Source organism: Heterodontus francisci, chromosome 25 (assembly GCF_036365525.1).
Source record: "Heterodontus francisci isolate sHetFra1 chromosome 25, sHetFra1.hap1, whole genome shotgun sequence".
NCBI classification, from domain to species: Eukaryota; Metazoa; Chordata; class Chondrichthyes; order Heterodontiformes; family Heterodontidae; genus Heterodontus; species Heterodontus francisci.
In genome coordinates this window covers 46601257-46619479 of record NC_090395.1, presented here as the reverse complement: position 1 = coordinate 46619479, position 18223 = coordinate 46601257, and the positions used below count along the sequence as shown (strand labels likewise).

Genomic DNA, 18223 nt, shown 5'->3' with positions numbered 1-18223 from the left:
GAGTGACTGATCACTGGATAAAGATAATGGTTGAGTTCGAGTTTGTTCTAATGATCTATCACAGCTCGGATGCCATAAACTTGCAAAGTGAAGCGTGAAGGTTTGTGAACATCATCTGAGATCCAGAAATATTTTATGACCAGTAACTCACTTTAACATGACCATTATTTTTTTGTAATAAATTTTTTTTATTTTTTAATAGCCAAGCAGTAATACTGCTGCAAAGTCTGCAAAAGTTCACCATTGCCCACAACTATTTGGCATAACCATCCTCTGAAGACAGCAGCAATTGTTACTTTCCCTTATTGTTAACCATGATATAACAATAGTTCTGATATTACATTAGATGATGAGAGGCTCATTGATATAGTATTTACCAGAAATTAACATAAACTTAATATATAGACTCTAGAATACTTCTGAACAGTGTATAACTATGGCAGCTGAACATGGTAAAGATATGGCCAACAGAATAGATTTGGTGTAATGATGTTCATTGTGTTTGCTGGACTTTTAAAGGACACAGCATTTATAATACTGTTTATACAGCCAATATAAACTGATTCCTCATTAGACAATCAAAGTTACTCTGTATAAAAGTAGGTGATTATGAAATATATAGTGCGATGTAGAGCATAACTAAATTTTTCTGAGTTCTGTGACGTATCTTAGTCCCTAAAGTAGGAGAGTTGGGGATACAGTAGGTTACAACAATATTTCTTCTCTGCTTCTCCCAATCATCCTTAAGGTGATGGAAGGTGGTCATAAAACTCCAATGGTACTATGCAAAGTAGAGCAGAGGAGTTCTGACAGTGTCATGGTTCCAACATTTATCACGCTAACAACAACACCAAAAGATTAACTGACTATTTATCACATTTCTGTTTGTAGGAACCTGTTGTGTACAAATTAGCTGCTGAATTTACCTACATGCAATAGTGCCTACATTCCAAAATAATTTGAGAAGTGAATGATGCTATATAGATGCAAGTTCTTTATTTATGCATGAATAACCTGCTCACTGACATTCAGGTTGGGTTCTGCTTGAGCCGCTCTGCATCACACATCATCACAACTTTGATCCAGACACGGAGTTAAATGCTGGAGATAAGGTGATAGCAACTGCACTCAACATCAAAGCAGCATTAGACCGTTTATGGCACCAAGGAGCCTAAGCAAAAGCAATCTTAATTGGGGTAAATGGGAAAACCCTTCAGAGGTTGGAGTCCTAATTGACATACAGTAAGATGCTTGCAATTGCTGATCAATCATCACATTCCCAGGACAATGCTGCAGGAGCTCCTCAGGGAAGCACTGTTTGCTCAACTATCTTCAGCTGTTTCATCATTGATCGCCCTTGCATTGTGAGGTCAGGAGTGGGATTATTTATTGATGATTTCAGTGTTCAGCTCCATTCATAACTTCTCTGATAATGAAATAGCCTATGACAACCTACAACAGGACTTGAACAATATCCAGGCTTGGGCTGACAGTGGCAGATAATACTTGCACCATGTAAATGCCAGCTAATAATTTCTAACTAGAGAAAGCCCAGCCATCCTCCCTTGACCTTCAGTGATACCACTATTGTTCAGTCCCAGCCACTGACCATCATGGAGGTTACCACTGACAAGAAGCTTAACTAGATTTGCCATATCAAAATTGTGGCTACAAATCAGAGTAGAGGCTAGGTACTGTATGATGAATGGCTCACCTCTGGGCCCCTCAGAGCCTTTTCACCTTCTACAAGACTCAAATCAGGAGTATGGTGGAATACTCACTGCTCACCTGGACAGGTGCAGCTGCAACACTTAGGAAGCTCAAGGTCAGAGCAGTTGACTTGATTGGCACCCCTGCCACTGGACTAAATAGCCACTAGCACTCTGCAACTGCATGATGTACAATCCACCAAGGCTACTTTAATGATATCTCTCTCCCTGCGGCCTCTACCACCAAGAAGGACAAGAACAGTGATACTCTGGGAACACCATCACCTCCAAGCCACTCTCCATTCTGACTTGGTCTGTGTTTTCATCATCATTGAGTAAAAATCCTGGAAATCTCTACCTAACATCATTGTGGGTGCACAAGGATTGCAGTTGTACAAAATAATGTTCACCATCTCAGAATAACTAGGGGTGGTCGATAAGCATGATCTTGTCAGGGTCACCCACATCCCGTGAACAGAAGATTTCTTTTTAATCCTTTCACGTCTAGACCGCACAGGATGACTGTCTCTTTGATAGCTGGTAAAGCCTCAGTGTGTAAAGAGTTTGAGCAGAGGTGTAATGGAAATCAGGTACATCTGTGTATTAGATCCCATTTAAATTATGCATGATTACATGAATTATGGATGATGTTGGAGGTGTTTTATAATTTATAAGTTAAAAAAGAAAATTTATCACGCAAGAATTAATCACTTAATCAAACCATACTAAGTACAGTCTGTTACTCTATGCCCATGCCACATGCCTGTAATATTAAAATAACAATTTTTTTTGTTTTAATGCCTAGTGTAGTTTGTAGCAGCTGCATACAACACCCAACTATTATATTTGTGATAGAAAAAAGCCTTGCATTTATATAGCACCTTTCGTGACCTCAGGACACCCCTAAATGCTTTATGCTTTGATGTGTAGTCACTGTTGTAACAATATGTTGAGCAGCCTTGATATTGACTATCATCAGCATAGATTAACTTTGACTGATCTAATTATGTTTCCACAAAAGCAGACAGAATTGTGAAGGTATTTTTCACACTTACTAGCCAGTGACTAAAGATCCTAATGTGAGGTAGCTGTGCAGTTTTAGCTCATTTTGGGGACTAAATTGGGTCACACAGCACCTGCTTTTTAGGCCACATACGGATTGAAAATGGAGTCTGAGATGTTCATGCACACTTCCAACTGGATGTGTGCAGGACGCCATCTTGATAAATACAAACGAGTGGCATCCTTTATACCCATCTGAAGCAGGCATTAGATCATTTGTAGATGGAAATATGTGGCCGGATTCCTGCTTCTGGTCCCTGCTGCAACTTTGTTTTGCCCTGAGGCGCCCAATGCTAGTATTGCTTGCCTCTGGGAACAGCAACTCTAAACAGCACATAAATTGAAAAAAAGGTAAAAACTCACCGTAACCATTGCCGCTCCGCAGATCTCCAACCTCCCTCCTGACCCCAGCCCTGATCACCTAGCCCCCCTGACAACACTCCCAACCCCTCAACAGTAGGCTTGTGATCTTCCTTCCCAATCCCCCATTGAATCCAATTACAGACTGTAAGGCCCACCTATTCCTCCTCCAGACTCCCGCAATTCAACCCAATCATTTTACCTGGAAATTGGAGCACTAACCTGTTCAGGCTTCTACCACAGTACCATCTACATTATGATGCAGTGTGAGGCCCAAAATCTAGAGCTGCTTTAGACCTCACCATTTTAACGCCGGCTGTTAACACTGTGCAAGTGTAACGCTCCTATTTATCCCCTTATTGATCTGTTTACTTTTCTAGACTAATTCAACACACAAAGAATCTCATGTCAACAGAAGAGAAGCTCTGCATTAAAGTTCTTCGCAGCCTTCAAGCAATGTTGGTCAAAAAAAATAGCTATGGAGACCGGGTAAAAACAAAGAAATCTAACTACATCCCTCAGGGACTGTTGCTTATACAGAGAGCTGAGTAACAGCTTAGTTCTTTCACCATCTCAAACCTATATTGAAGGTTCCATATTCCAGGAAGTTTTAACCTACATTTCATGTTAACTGCTGCCCTTGTTTTGTAGATATCTTTGTTCGCATCAAAGGCAAAATTAGAGGGTAGAGGGTTATGTGCAGCGGGCTTTGCACCAGGATTAAATGATAAAAATATAAGGATAAATATCCAATGGTTTGCATTGGGAATCAGAGTATTTCTCCAGAACTTTCTCTTAGGTGGTTAAATAAACGATGGACCCAATGATACAATAGTTTGTACAAGATTTATGTAATTAGCAGGATTCATGGTGAAATGGTCATTCCTCACTGCTTTATTGATATATCTAAAATGTTGCACTGATAGATGTGTTTGTACAGTTGTGACATATTTTGTTCGCAAGTCATTCATGGGACGATGCATTCACACATACGGCAGAATTTTTACTGACCTGGCTTAGAAAGTCGGGGGCAATCCACAATTCGGGTTTCCCCCCACAGACTCCACATTGTGTCTGTGATGTCAGTGATCCTTTCCCTGCCTGGAGGCTAAGCCTGATTTGACAGCTGTGACGCCAGTTGGGTGGGCAGCTGGTTGCTGACGGCCACAGAAGCAGGTAATTCCACGCCAGTATTGGGGGAGGGGCGGGAGAGGTCATCCAGCCTCAGTTAAAGCCAGAAATGGGCAGCTTGGAGGCAGGTTTAGGTCGGGAAACAAATTTCTGGGACTTTAACCCCCAATTCAACCAAAACCCGTCAGCTTTTTTAAACTTGAAATTCAGCCCGTTGAGTCTGTTGGAATTACATTATCTACTTGAGTAGTGTTACATATTTGAAGGCTGGGGAACAGTGTTATTAATGCCTTTATTGATTGAAGGGACTTGTTGAAGTTGGCAACATTTTATTAATTAAGACGTACTCACATTCGGAATTTAGAGTCAAACATGTTAGGATGAAGAACTGAGATTGTTATTCTTCATTTCAAAACCCAGTGGCTTTAGTGAAATGCACATTTGGCTTTCATAGGAAAAATATTCCCATTTTCCAGCAGAACCAACATTTTTGAAGGGATTGCACTAACACAATTTGAACCATCCCTCTAGGAACTTGGCTCAGCACATCACACATACAGTCAACAGATTGGGGGTCTCAGCTCCTCTGGACTGAACTGTAGCTGAAGTGGTACCAAATAATATGTATTACTTTTCAATTTAATGGAAAGTTACTAATAAGATGATACATTTACTGCTTCAGGTGGGACTATAGCTGCGATTGCGGATATGTTGGAACTTTCAGCCCTAGTGCTCCATCACATGATTCTTTTTTCCACAGGGAAATGAATTAAGAAAAACTCTACTGATCAGCTACCTTTATGGCAAAAAATCAAACTTGAAAGGCGACTCCAGCGATCTGTACTCTGGAGGTATTTATTTGCAAAACACAAACAATTAGCATTCAATCAAGCTGCACTTTCATTGTGATTTTTCTACTGTAGTAGAAACTTAATTATCCACCATAATCAAGGGCCCCCACTAACAGTCAAGACTCTGCAAATTATAGCCTTATATATATGGTGCAGTGGATCATCAGGCATAGGAATGTATAGAAGTACAATACATATAACAAAAGAAACAGTCAACGTTTTTTTCTGAGTACACACTAGGACATTTTAGAAAATTGCAACCATTGAACAGAGGCTTCCCATTGCCAAGGTTTAAATTGGCCCCATTAGATTGTTTTGCTCATAACAAAAAGAAAATTGAGTACATTTTTTAAAAACTCCAATGAGATGTTTTCCGACACAAAGCTTTGTCCAGTGAAAATTCTGCTGGATTGTAGGAATGGGCATCTAATGTTGTAAAGAGCGTGTTTTAGATTCTTCGATAATAGATATCAATATGGAATCTGTGCATTGAAACAAAAATATATTTTATGTTTTATAAGCAAACCACTACAACAAGTGTATGTGCTTATTTCAATTCAAATTTTAATTTGTAGTAGACATTAGCTTTTTTAACAATAGTTACAAGAAACAACACGTTACTATGTATTTTTAAGAAACATCCCTTATTTCCATTCTGCAAACATCCTTCAAGGTTGGTATACAATTTACAGGCTTCTGCATGACTTTCTGTAAAGTTGATTTTCACATAGTGGCCAAAAATAATAATGTCTTTATTTTGTTCATGTATAAGATCCAAATAAGTCTCAAGACTGGAACTCAATCGCTCCAATCCAGTGTCGCCTGGACAGAGAAGGAGCCACAAAACTGGTTGCAGATCTTATCACAAGCTCCAAAAGTGACAAGATTTTCCAGGAGAGTATTTTATTAGCCATTGCTTTGCTGGATGGAGGAAACACAGAAATTCAGGTAACAACCCAGATGATGGTGATAATAGCCCGGAATTTGTGGTTGTAATGATGCCAAATTGTCAGCACTCGCTGTCATTACTGTGTAAAATTGACAGCAACTTCTGATGTCTGCACATTTGCAGTTAAATGCAGAAATTAGAAGTTGCTGTCAGTGATACCCTGCTGCTCCACAGGATGCCCTGCTGCTGTCTTTACAGGTGCAATCAACATAGAATCAGTGATTTGACGTGAATTTCAACTTCTGAGGCAAAATTCTCGTTTCAGTCATTGACCTGAAACATTAACTCTGTTTCTCTCATCACAGATGCTGCCAGACCTGCTGAGCATTTCCAGCATTTTCTCTTTTTATTTCAGCCATGATGGAATTGAATGGTGGAACAGGTTTGAGGGACTGAATGACCTACAGCTGTTCCTATGTTCTGATTCTAATAATGCTAACGAAAAAAATAAACCCTGATGCATTTCCTGAATTAATCATACAGTCAGGAAATACCAGTAATCCCAACTCTTCTTGTTTTAAATGGGAAGACCAGTATAATAATGCTGGCTAACAACAAAAGAGCTAGAGAGAAAAATAATTGCTAGAATGGTGATATAAAGGAAAATTTTTAAATTTTAGAGCAGTTCTGTCAATTTTTGAAAAGAGAACAGACAAGTACATTGTTTGAGTAAAGATCCTTCATCAGTTTAACTCCAGATTGTATCATTCTCAAGACACTTTGAAAGATTACCACTTACTGCAGAAATGCTGTTCTTTTACATGCCCTGCACTTTGTAATAGAAAGTACAATATCTAGCTTCCTGAGATTGAAAAGCATTGGAGATGCACATTTTCATGAGTCATGAGCTGTTATTGGGTGGCCACTTAAAACAAAATTCTGATTATTTAGGGGAGTTATCCCCAGTGTCCTGGCCAATATTTATCCCTCAATCAACATCAGAATGAACAGATTGGCCGGAATTTTACATTGGGCAGGAGGCCCCGCCCACCGGCCAAAAAGTCAGCGACGAGCCCGCCTACTCCGGGCCTGGAAGCCACACCATGATTTTACTTGATCCAGGCCCTTAATTGCCTCGGGCGGGACTTCCGTTCCTCTGAGGCAGGAAGTCCCGCCTCCAAGTGCTGCCGCCCAATCAGCGGGCCGGCAGCTCTCTGTCCCAGCAGTGCCAACGGGAGCGGTGTCTACTGCTGGGACTGCAGCCAGGGAGAGGAGCAAGGGGGACGCCAGCCCCGAGAAAAGGTACGTGTGTGGGGCATCACCAGGGACAATCGGTCGGACCCCAGTGAGGCAAGAGGGGGTTGGTTGGGAGAGGGGGGAATGTAGAGCAGGGGGGGCGGTTGGGCCATGGGGGGGGGCCCTCCATGGGGCACAGGATGCCTGATCAGGAGGCCCTGACCCCCCCCCCCCACCAACTTAGGGGCCTTAATTGGCCTGGAACGGGTGGGCCATTTCTTGCCACCACCGCCCTTTGTAAAATTGCAACAAAGACGGGAAGGCGAGGGGAATGGCGCCCCCCCGCCTCCCACTCAATTTTATAACCCCCCACCACCACCAGCCCGGTTCGGCAGGGGGATGTAAAATTCCGGCCATGTTCCGGTCATTATCACATTTCTGTTGTGGAGTTTGCTGTGCAAATTGGCTGCCGTGTTTCCTACAATACAACAGTGACTACGCTTCAAAAAGTCTGTCAGTTGATGTCAAGTGCTTTGAGATGTCCGGTGGTCATGAAAAGCACTATACAAATGCAAGTCTTTGTTTCTTCCTTTATTTAACTGTGGGAATTATGGGTCTGCAGCTTCCAAAGGCCCTTCATTCGTAAAGGCATGCCAGTTAATGAAAACAAGGAAAAGCAAAGCATAGAGGTTGTGACTTGCACTTTAAGTGCTGCTCCCTCGAGACCTCTTATGAGAATATAAAAATGCTTTTATGTAAGTAAAAAGTCATTAATGGTACTTTGCCCTTTACCAGATTTAGGGAGTACCATGCCTGTGCTGCATGCTTCCACTTTTACGCTCTGCTTTGGGAGCCAACCCCGTCATATCTACTGGGCTTCACTGCTAAATACTAAAATCCACAGTTCTGAAGAAGGGTCAGTGACCTGAAACGTTAACTCTGCTTCTCTCTCCACAGATGCTGCCAGACCTGCTGAGTATTTCCAGCATTTCTTGTTTTTATATACTAAAATCCACAGAACTGGCTCCCACACTTACTTTACTGAGGCCAGGGGCCTTTACCAGGCTGCACCATCATGCTGTCACCAGTTCCTTAAATGTGGGGTCCATCTGATGGAGGGGAGTCACAGGACTGCTGCTGGTTGAGCTTCAGTGATGTCAAAGTGCCTTTAGTCTCACCAACAACAGCAATTGGATCCCTTTGTCCATCAAAATACCTTAAAGAAGAAAAAGGTGGAAACACGTAGCAGACTCATCAGTATTGAAAAAGAGAAAGGAGCCTTTCCTGGAAAAGTTAGCTGTTGTTTCTTCCAATACCAACCGACTTGCTGTGTATTTCCAGCATTTATGATTTTTATTTTGGATAGCTCAACAGAAATGGTAAATGAGTAATCAATCTCCCAACATCAATGCAGCACAATATCTAATTGAAGAGATAGACCCCAAAGTCCCATGACTAGCTTTAAATGGGCTGACAAAGATCTATCAGCTCACTGCCTGGCATCACTAATGAAGTATATCAGAAAATAAACATGATATGGGTTACAGTTTTTATTAAAAGTATGCTGTATGTCAGAGAAAACAAGTTATTGTCCCTGGTAGGACCATCCAGAATATAGCACCTGTCCAGCTTTTGACTGGATAACCTAGTTTTTGATTTGCATATCTGAACATTTCCAAAATGAAAAGCAGACACCAAAGTATTGGCTCGGATTTTGCAGCCAGTGGCGAATGAACTAAGTATATTCATCATATTTACACCGGCCCGCAGACTTTCTGTGGGTTTTTGCACTGGAACTTACAGTTATTAGAAAGAAAAAGCAATGCTGCACCCTCTACGTGGGCTCTGGAACCAGTGTGAACAGGGTAAGTAACAGTGGGGGGACTTTTAACTTAGTAAAACAGTCAGGTGGGGAGGTGAGGTTAAAGTCTGAGAAATACGTTTCCTGACCCAAATCTGGCTCCAAGTTTCTCATTTCTGGCTTTAGCGGAGGCCAAAAGTTGGGCAGATGATCAAACCACTCCAAGGAGGCAAGTTGGAACATGCAAACCTCAATGTCATTCAGGTTTTCGACCTTAACTGGCCCTGGCAGCTTCATTGAGGTGAGGACTTGGTGGATTCAGGAGATAAGTGCCTTCACACCTCCCAATGCCTGAAGAGCCTCTGTGATAATGCACTGCCCCCCCGTCGACCTTGATCCTGTGGCCTTTGATATCTCCTCCACTGCCACGCCCCTGATTCTCCCACCAACCAGCAGACTTCCAATTTCCCCCCCTAACACTCGGCCTCCGATTCTCAATCCCCCCGCGGCCTTCAAACTCCAATCTCCTCCCTCCCCCCGCGTCCTTCAAACTCCAATCTCCTCCCTCCCCCCACCTACCCAGCGCATCCAACCACCCACTCAAGGTCTCCGTTCCCCCCCGCCCCACACGCCTCCGATCTGCCCCTTCAGCCTGAGATCTCCCCCACACCACAGGGCTTCTGATTCCCCACCTACCCCCGGTCTGTGATCTACCCCAGCATGAGGCCTGTGACCTTTCCCCTCAGGTCTACGACCTCCCCAAAAGGATCAGCAGCCCACTCAATTAACCCCACCTCCTTCGCCTCCAATCCGCCCCAACCTGCAGCACAGATTTTCCTGCTGCTCAGGCCTTCACCAACCAGATCCCCACCTGGCTGGAGGCCCAGCCTGTAAATCAGGTATGCCTCTGGGCGGTGAATGGATTGATGATTCATTCTTCATGCTGTGGGAGAATCCCAAATTGCAAGTTTGCCACGATTTCTGACTAACCTAATTCCTGTGGGTCAGGTAAGTAAAAATTTGCCCCCGATATCTCTTATTTAACCGAGCTTCCAGGTTTAACCCAGCAGCTAAAGAAAGCGTGCTTTGTGATAAAAGTGTCCTTACAGCACTGCTTGTGGGCCTAGAGGACTAGCACTGTCTCCTCCCAGCCTTCATCCCTGCCCACCATCATACTGATTGTAGATTGAACCCCCAGCCCCGGAATTGATTTGCAACCCATCCCCCAGCTAAGATCCAGACCCACACTCCCACTAACCCAGCTGCAGGCTCCCTACCTGCTCTTGGTCTGCAGCCTCCTCTGGAGCCTTCCCCTGTCAATCAGGCTGACTTCCGGGTAGGCAACAGGCTAGAAAAAAAAGACACATACTGTGGAGTCAAAAATGCACAGCGTGCAGGGAAATGCAGGCTTCCAGATATCTCTGCCAAATTCCTCCACCTCTGCCCCAGCCTGCTCACAAGGCACGCCCCAGTACATATGGGAGCCAGTGTGTTTCAGTAAAGATTCTTCAATCTGATTGTTTAATATGAGGCACACAGCCTCATTCTAACATTTAAATGGCCAACCCGCCTCCTGGGAGTGGATTTGTTCACCATACTTGGCCAGTCTTTGGAAGTAGTCTGGTTGAAGATGGATTTGAGATTTATAAAATTTTAACCCATCCAAACCCAACCCAATCGTTTTTTTGGGTTAAAATTCCCCCCAGAGAGTCTGAACCAAGAATTGTTAAGTTAAAGTATGTAGTTCACTATCAAATCATGTTCAGAAAGCAAAATAAAGAGATGAGTAAATTAATTAAAATAATTATTTACTTTTTTATTAAGACTTCAACAAGAATTAAAATCTGAAGGAATGAGTAAACCTTCCGTGCCAGAGATGTTGTCTGCTAGTAATTAACATTTTCCCATTTACACTAAAAATTCATTTACACTTGAATGAGCAAGTACTAACTTTCTTTGGCATGTTTAGTGGCTGTCAGGTAGGTGCCGTAAATTCATGCCGTTTTGTGTATTTCAATGCCGAGTCTCTCAGTAAGGTATAGGTGTAGCGCAGTTTCTGGAGGAGCAGGGCATCTCTCAGAGCAACTTCCTGATTTATGTGCTTAAATGCGAATTTGTGAACACAGGAAATTTATATCCGATTTACTCCTTAATAACTACTTAACAGCCTCACCATTATTTTTACCATAAAATCTGGGCCATAATTTCTTTTTAAGAAGAAATCTTACTTTTATATATTTCTGTCTGTATTCTCAGATTGTTATTCTTTGAAGTATTAATGAGGTTACTGAGTTTTCCATTTCTTTAAAATCACCTGAAAAACAAATACGAATTCAAACTATTGTTGTGCTCTTTAATGTGTTTGGCATTCACAGATATTGTTTCTCATTCTATAAAGTTTAACAATCTCTATACGCACATCTGCCATTTGCAAGTCATTCTCAATATTTAACCCCCTCTGCATTTCCTTTTGAATTACACATTTCATTGAGGCAGTATTTGAACAGTTACACATCCATTGAAACACAATACAAAGAATATAGATCTAGAAATGCAATCAAGCTGCACCTGTTTTACAGGCGTAAAAGGGATGCTTAAGGATCCAATGTGCTGCGTCTGCTCATTCTGCACCCAACCTCCGGCACCCAGGTATTGGATTGGCCTTCTCCTTAGGGGTCCAGGGTACATGCTAGAACTATTTAAAGAAATGACTATGTTAGTGTCCTGCGCTTGTTGGAGGACCGTTTTATGATATTGGGCTGCCCCAGCACCTGACTTGCCACATAATATACTGACCCAGAAAATCATGGCACTAACAAGTAGCAAGGGCCCCGCAAGAGCACAATTTAAAGGCCCCATCCACTCAGCATAGGCTAGTTGCTGGTCTGTCTTCTTAGACTGCTGGTTAGCGGCTGGGACATTTTTTGGGGGTATTTTCTGCATTCAACAGTTGCATTCTGACTTCTGCTAACATTTTCTTTTGCTGGTATTGAACTGTTTTGTTGCATGGAAAATAGTTTTATTCGTCTTGGCTGTTGTGTTCATGGAGCTATGGTCTGTCCCCGTGCTCTTGCAAAGCCTGGATGCAAGTTGGAATTGGACTCTTCCATGTTCTGAGTCATTGAGTGCAAGTTTGCTGACAGACTGCCCAGTGAATGTCGCATTTCCTGCACCATACCTATCACCCATCTTTGGTACAGTGGCCCTCAAAATTAGCATCTTAGTTCTCTGCATCAGTCCAAGTACGTATTTGTGTTGTCTGGCGAGCTGGCACCTGTGGCATGCAGTCTCCGTGTCCGAGCTCCTGCACACTTGTGGCCAGTGATTCGCCCTTAAAGTATATATGATGCCAGTCTCTGAACTGGTCCTTGCCAGGTTTAGACAAGTGGTGCTGCATTTTCAGGAAAGCAGGCCTCATCTTTCAGGATTTTAAATGAAAAACAAGGACAAGAGTTAGCTTTCCGTACCAAGCGAGAGTAGAGGGAAATGAGTAGTTTCTGGTAGCAACTGCAGTTTGTCATACAGTGCATGTAGGGTGATGTAGAAGAAGTAAGAAGGAAAATAAAGGATAAGGCTTAAAGAAACCCTGTGTGACGCCTCCTCAGCGCTACCCTTCGCCACAGCCATGACTTACTCTCTGCCTGTGCTGTCCAGCGTCTCTTCCTCCAGAGGAAAAAGGGTATGCAGTTGGGCTGGGCCTCCTTCAGTCACCACCTCTTGCCTCGTATTGTGCCTGACCTTCTGAAAGAGGAGAGTGTGTGAGTAGGAGAGAAGGAGGTGGAATGAAGTGTGGTACAGTGATTGGAGGAGAGTGAAGGGAAGCAGGAGAGGAGAGTGTTGTCAGCCGTGAGGTTGCAGATGGTGGAGGAGTGCGGGAAGAGTAATAGAGGTGAGAGTTAAGATTCTTACCTCTGGTGACACTATTGTACTTTTTCCTACATTGCAGTTATGTCTTGGGAGCTAAGCTCCTGACATTGACCCCTCAGCCACCTCTTCCAAGTGGTGGTGAAGGTGTTGTCTGGAGGGCTTCCTGCCACGTGAAGGGAACAAATCTCCCTCCTCCTGCCTCCCAACTGAGCCAAAATGGCATTGTAGAACCTAAGGCTTTGTTGGACAGGTCTTGCAGTCATTTCTGTGTTCACAAGCGTTGCCTCCTGCCACTCTGCACCTCCCCTTTAAGAGGGGCTGACTGCCTTTAAGTGCTGTCAGACACCCGATTTCCCACCGGCACCCCCATAAATAGCCACACAACCAATCAGAAGTGCCAATAGCACTGACCACACACTTGACCCACGGTGATGAGCTTCCAGCATGATTTTAACATGGTACCTGTGCCCAAGTGAACAGTCACATACATCTCACATCTTACCCGCTCCGTGACTGTTGTCAGGGGCGATCAAATATCTAGACCATTTAGTCTAAATTCAATAAAAGCAAAATACTGCAGATGCTGGAAATCTGAAATAAAAACAGAAAGTGCTAGAACTACTCAGCAGGTCTGGCAGCATCTGTGGAGAGAGAAACAGAGTTAATGTTTTAGGTTGATGATCTTTCATCAGAACTGGCAAAGGTTAGAAATGTAATAGGTTTTGAGCAAATGAAATGTGGTGGGGGTGTGGGGGGATGGTGAGGAAGAACAAAAGGGAAGGTCCATGATAGGGCAGAGAACAAAGATTAAAGGCAAAGATGTCATGGAACAAAAGGCAAAGAAAGTGGTAATAGTTGTAGTAAAAGACAAAACATTTATCCAGAGAGAGTGTTAATGGCAGATTTTTGTGATAAAATGGTAATTGACATAAAAAATTTCACCACAAAAAAAATCTTTGGGTAAAGAGTGCTCAATATCTGTTTATGAATGCAGTTGTGCCATGAATTCTTCTTATTATTAAAGCTCTCACACTGTGGTTGAACCATGCAACCAGACCTCACTAAAGAATAATTTCGATTAGTTTCAGTCCTGACATTGTTCTGGAGATCAGAGACTGATGGTAAATCTTAAAATGGGTTGTGATTTATATATAGGCACTGACGGCCTGAAAAGAAAAATGTTTTTTTGAGAACAAACTGTTCTTGAGAACTGTGATTGAGAGCCACAGAAGCAATATCCCTCTTCTGTAATAACAGGAAGATTTAAAGTTCTAAAAATACAGCCTTTCAATGGGTCGATTTTAAACTTGGAGCAGATTTGGGATGGCAGTTGACAAATGGGGGGAGGGGGGGTGTGAGCTGGCGTAAGGAAAACACACTTATTGGCATTCATTTTAAGCCTGGGGTATTTTAACTCCCGGGACTCATTTAAATATAGCCAGTCCACTTTCCGTCCAGAATGGGCGTGAAGAGGGCACAGAGTGGCTACCAGCAGACGAAGATTGAGTGGTCCTTAGCTGCTTATTGCCTTCCAGGTAGGTGGCAGGGAGTGGATTTCAGGAGGATCTCATGGGAAAGGAGTGGGCTGGAGAGATTGCCACTTTCCTTTTGGGGCCCAGAGGAGCTTCCCTGCTCAGGCTCCAGTTAAAATACCAGCAGTATCCTTTGATGTAATAAGACCCTGATTTAGATAAACTCAGGAAACTGCTGCTTTCTTCAGGCAAGCATCTCATCCCCTACAGAACCTTGCAGGTTTCTACAGAGACAGTGTGAAAGGGATGAGTGGGTAAATAACCAACTTTATTTTAACTGCCCATCCGCCTGGTTCCCACCAGGTTGGTAGAGTTACAATTGACCTGTATTAAAATATATTAGAAGAAATAGCAAAATACTCAGCCAAATAGAAACTTTTTCTCAGAACCGTGCTGAGAACCTCGGAGCCCTGAGGTGTCACAGACCTTTGTTTTACTGTATTAAATCACCGGTTGCCACAGGATACTCAATTGCTTATTCACACTCAGAAAGTTTCTGTTATTCCAATCTTCAGTATTATCATCATAATGATCATTTTCTTTAATCTTCTTGTGAGTTTCCGAAATGTCATCAATCAATTGTTCTGTCTCCTCTTTCATACTGAAGAATGGTCTGGACATCAGAGCGTCAAAGGAAATCACTTTTGTGTTTAAAGCTTATAATAGATTCTTCCCCCAAGTCATGATACAGTGATTGACCACAGCCAATAAGTGTTAAGATAGATGAGATTAATATTAATTTGGTTGCATTTCTTTTCTAAATGGTTTTATTTCACAGATATAAGCAAGATTAGTAGGCTTCTGGTCTGAACGAAATCTGAATCTAGGTTCCAGTTTCACAATGACAGCTTATTGTTTTAACATATAGAGTTAGTTACTCCCATCTCATATCCTTTTCATAATTTCACTATTTTTTCACTTTGAATTATCTGGGAATGTATTGATGATTTTTTTTCATTTTGTTTTTGCTTGTCATTTCTTTTTGTTCCAATCTTATCGGAGCACCAGTAGCGGGGGAGTTTTATCTCCGCTTACCAGTTAGTCTAAGTGACAAATATGCCTTCACCCATATTGCTGCCGGAGGTGACCTTTAGCTGGAAGGTTATGACCTTTATCATTGATTCATTGACCTCGATTCATATTTTTTCTCTAGAACTCCTTCCACAGTCTTATGACTGGTGACAATCAATCGGAAAAGTTTTTCAAGGTGCTTCATCAACGCATGAAAGTTGCTCAGCAAGAAATCAAAGCAAATGTTTCGGTCAACATGAATGATCTGGGAAGCAAAGTAACAAAGAACGATGTGCAAGAGAAAACAAATCTTACTCCTGGAATTGGTCAGAAAGGTTAGAGCATTCTCACTGGTATTTGGATTGGCCTGTTAAATCCACCACAAACCAAAGGAATAAAATCAGAAACTGCTGGAAATACTCAGCAGGTCAGGCAATATTTGTCGAGAGAGAAACAGAGTTCATGGATGGAATTTAATGGGCCCCTGCGAGATGGGCTAGGTGGCGGGATGTGGGGAGGTCGCCCAGTAAAACAAGGTAGCCTCCCTGTGGGCTTGGGTGGGGTGGGGGGGGGCCTACTCCGTGGGCAATCTGTGGCCCAGGAGGGCCCCCAGCAACAAAGGTTGACCATCCATTAACCCCCCTGCCCTTAAAGACCACCTTCTCTACCCCTCACCAGAGCCTGCCAGACTGGCCTCGGCAATCCCACCTCACTTAGCTTTGGCCCGGGGCTCCAGCGCAGAGCCAGGACCCAGGCCTAGTGTAGTACCAGCAGTGGCCACCGCCCCCGGTGGCACTGTCGATACTACTGAGCAGCCAGTCCTCTGATTAGCCGGTAGCTCTTGGAGGTGGGATCTCTGCCCTTAAAGGGACGGGGACCCCGGGGTCAGGCAGTTAATTGCCCGAGCGCCATTGAATGGCGCCAAGGGGGGGCTCGAAGGACCGACCAGGCATTTACACGCCTTTTCGTTCCATCATTGGGACCCCCGCCATTTCCACTAATTTCAGCCCAACGTTTCAGGTCAATGACCTTTTGTTGAAGCAGAGAATGAATATTGCTGAAAAGCCATTATGAATACAGATGTCATTTTACGACATCCCTTTCCCTGGCAACTGTCTGAAACTAAAGCAGACTGTTTGCAACCTTGGTGTCATATTTGACCTCGAGATGAGCTTTCGACCACATCTTCCTGCCATCACTAAGACTATTTCCAACTCTGCAACATCGCCTGACTCTGCCCCGTCTCAGCTCATTTGCTGCTGAAGCCATCATCCATGCCTTTGTTACCTCCAGACTTGGCTATTCCGAAGACTCCTGGCCAGCCTCCCACATTCGACACTCTGTAAACATCCAAAACTCTGCTGCCTGTGTCCTAACTCACACCAAGTCTCGTTCACCCATCATTCCTGTGCTCGCTGACCTACATTGTCTCCTGGTGTAGCAATGCCTCAATTTTAAAATTTGCATCCTTGTTTTCAAATCCCTTCATGACCTATCCCCTCTCAATACCTGTAATTCCCTCCAACTCCACAACCCTCCAAGATATCTGCTCTCCTCTAATTCTGGCCTCATGAACATCCCAGATTTTAATCGCTGCACCATTGGTGACCATGTCTTAAGCTGCCGAGGCCCCAAGCTCTTGAATTCCCTCCCTAAACCTCTCTGCCTCTCCTTCCTCCTTTTAAGATGCTCCTTAAACCCTATCTCTTTGATCAAGCTTTTGGTCAACTGCCCTAATATTCCCTTTTGAGGTCGGTGTCAAATATTTGCTTTATAACACTGTTGTTAAGTGCCTTAGGATATTTTATTACGTTAAAGGCACTATATATAATACAAGTTACTGTTATTAGTACCACAATTCTTCTTATGAAAGAAATCTGATCCTTCACCATTTGCCATATACTGTGTTTGGAAATCAGTCAAAAGCATATGATGCATCAAATTGCTAAGTGGGTCACAAAATTTCATTTTCAAAATGCAGTGAAAACCGTTGTCTCAAATGCTGTCTATCAGAAGAAACATTCCAATTGTGTCCACAGTAGCTGTAGTATCAGTTATGCCTGTAGATTGTGCATGATGGGGGTTTCCAATGCAATTACTCTTCTTGTGAATGTTACATGACTGCCACCATTTATCTAGATTTAAATTTGATCTCTTTGAGCAGAACAGGCACAGTAAGTAGCAAAAGGAAAGATCTGGGGCAAGCAAAGCTACTCAAAGATTAAGTTTGTTTGCCTCGGTGGGCTTTGGAAAAATGTCTTCATGTCCGTAAAATTGTCAGTCAGGTCGTACTGCTTTGTCTCAGTGGAGTCCCATGATGACCCATTTTTCAAAACATCCTAGGATGGCTTCCTGAAAAACTGCTGTTCTATATCTATTCCTGCTGTCCTCCTCAAAGGTTAGAACTCACTGCCAGCACACTTAAGAGATCATCTGTCACCCTAAAGTCTCCCAAAAGCCATTCTCTAAGCTTTTCTTAGGATGACTATGCTGAGTAACAGTTTAAAATCTATAAAGCCTCTTACTCAATTGCCAAATCTCATTCTGGGTCCAATGCCATGAGAGATGATATCTGGTGTCGGAGTGCTGAGTGCAGGTCAGCGGCAAGAGCATTTCCCAAGAATGAACCTCCTCCTACCCCTCTGCATTGGTTCACTTATCCCTCCCCACTTCCAACCATGCTTGACCTGTAGTTGACCCTGACTCTGAAAGTGGACACACATCAACTCATTTTATGTGAATTGTTTATTTTAACTAAGGACAAATTAATTTGA

At 43.1% G+C, this 18223-nt stretch overlaps 1 protein-coding gene across 3 annotated transcripts in view; it reads left to right on the top strand.

Moving 5' to 3' along the window:
• itpr3 (inositol 1,4,5-trisphosphate receptor, type 3) overlaps nt 1–18223 on the top strand; it is a 311298-nt gene that overhangs the window by 248612 nt on the left and 44463 nt on the right. For all 3 annotated transcript variants that reach the window (XM_068057164.1, XM_068057163.1, XM_068057162.1), the window contains exons 37-40: nt 3512–3620; nt 5023–5113; nt 5886–6061; nt 15592–15784. In XM_068057164.1, the coding sequence (XP_067913265.1) occupies nt 3512–3620; nt 5023–5113; nt 5886–6061; nt 15592–15784 (569 nt within the window). The remainder of the gene's footprint in view (nt 1–3511; nt 3621–5022; nt 5114–5885; nt 6062–15591; nt 15785–18223) is intronic.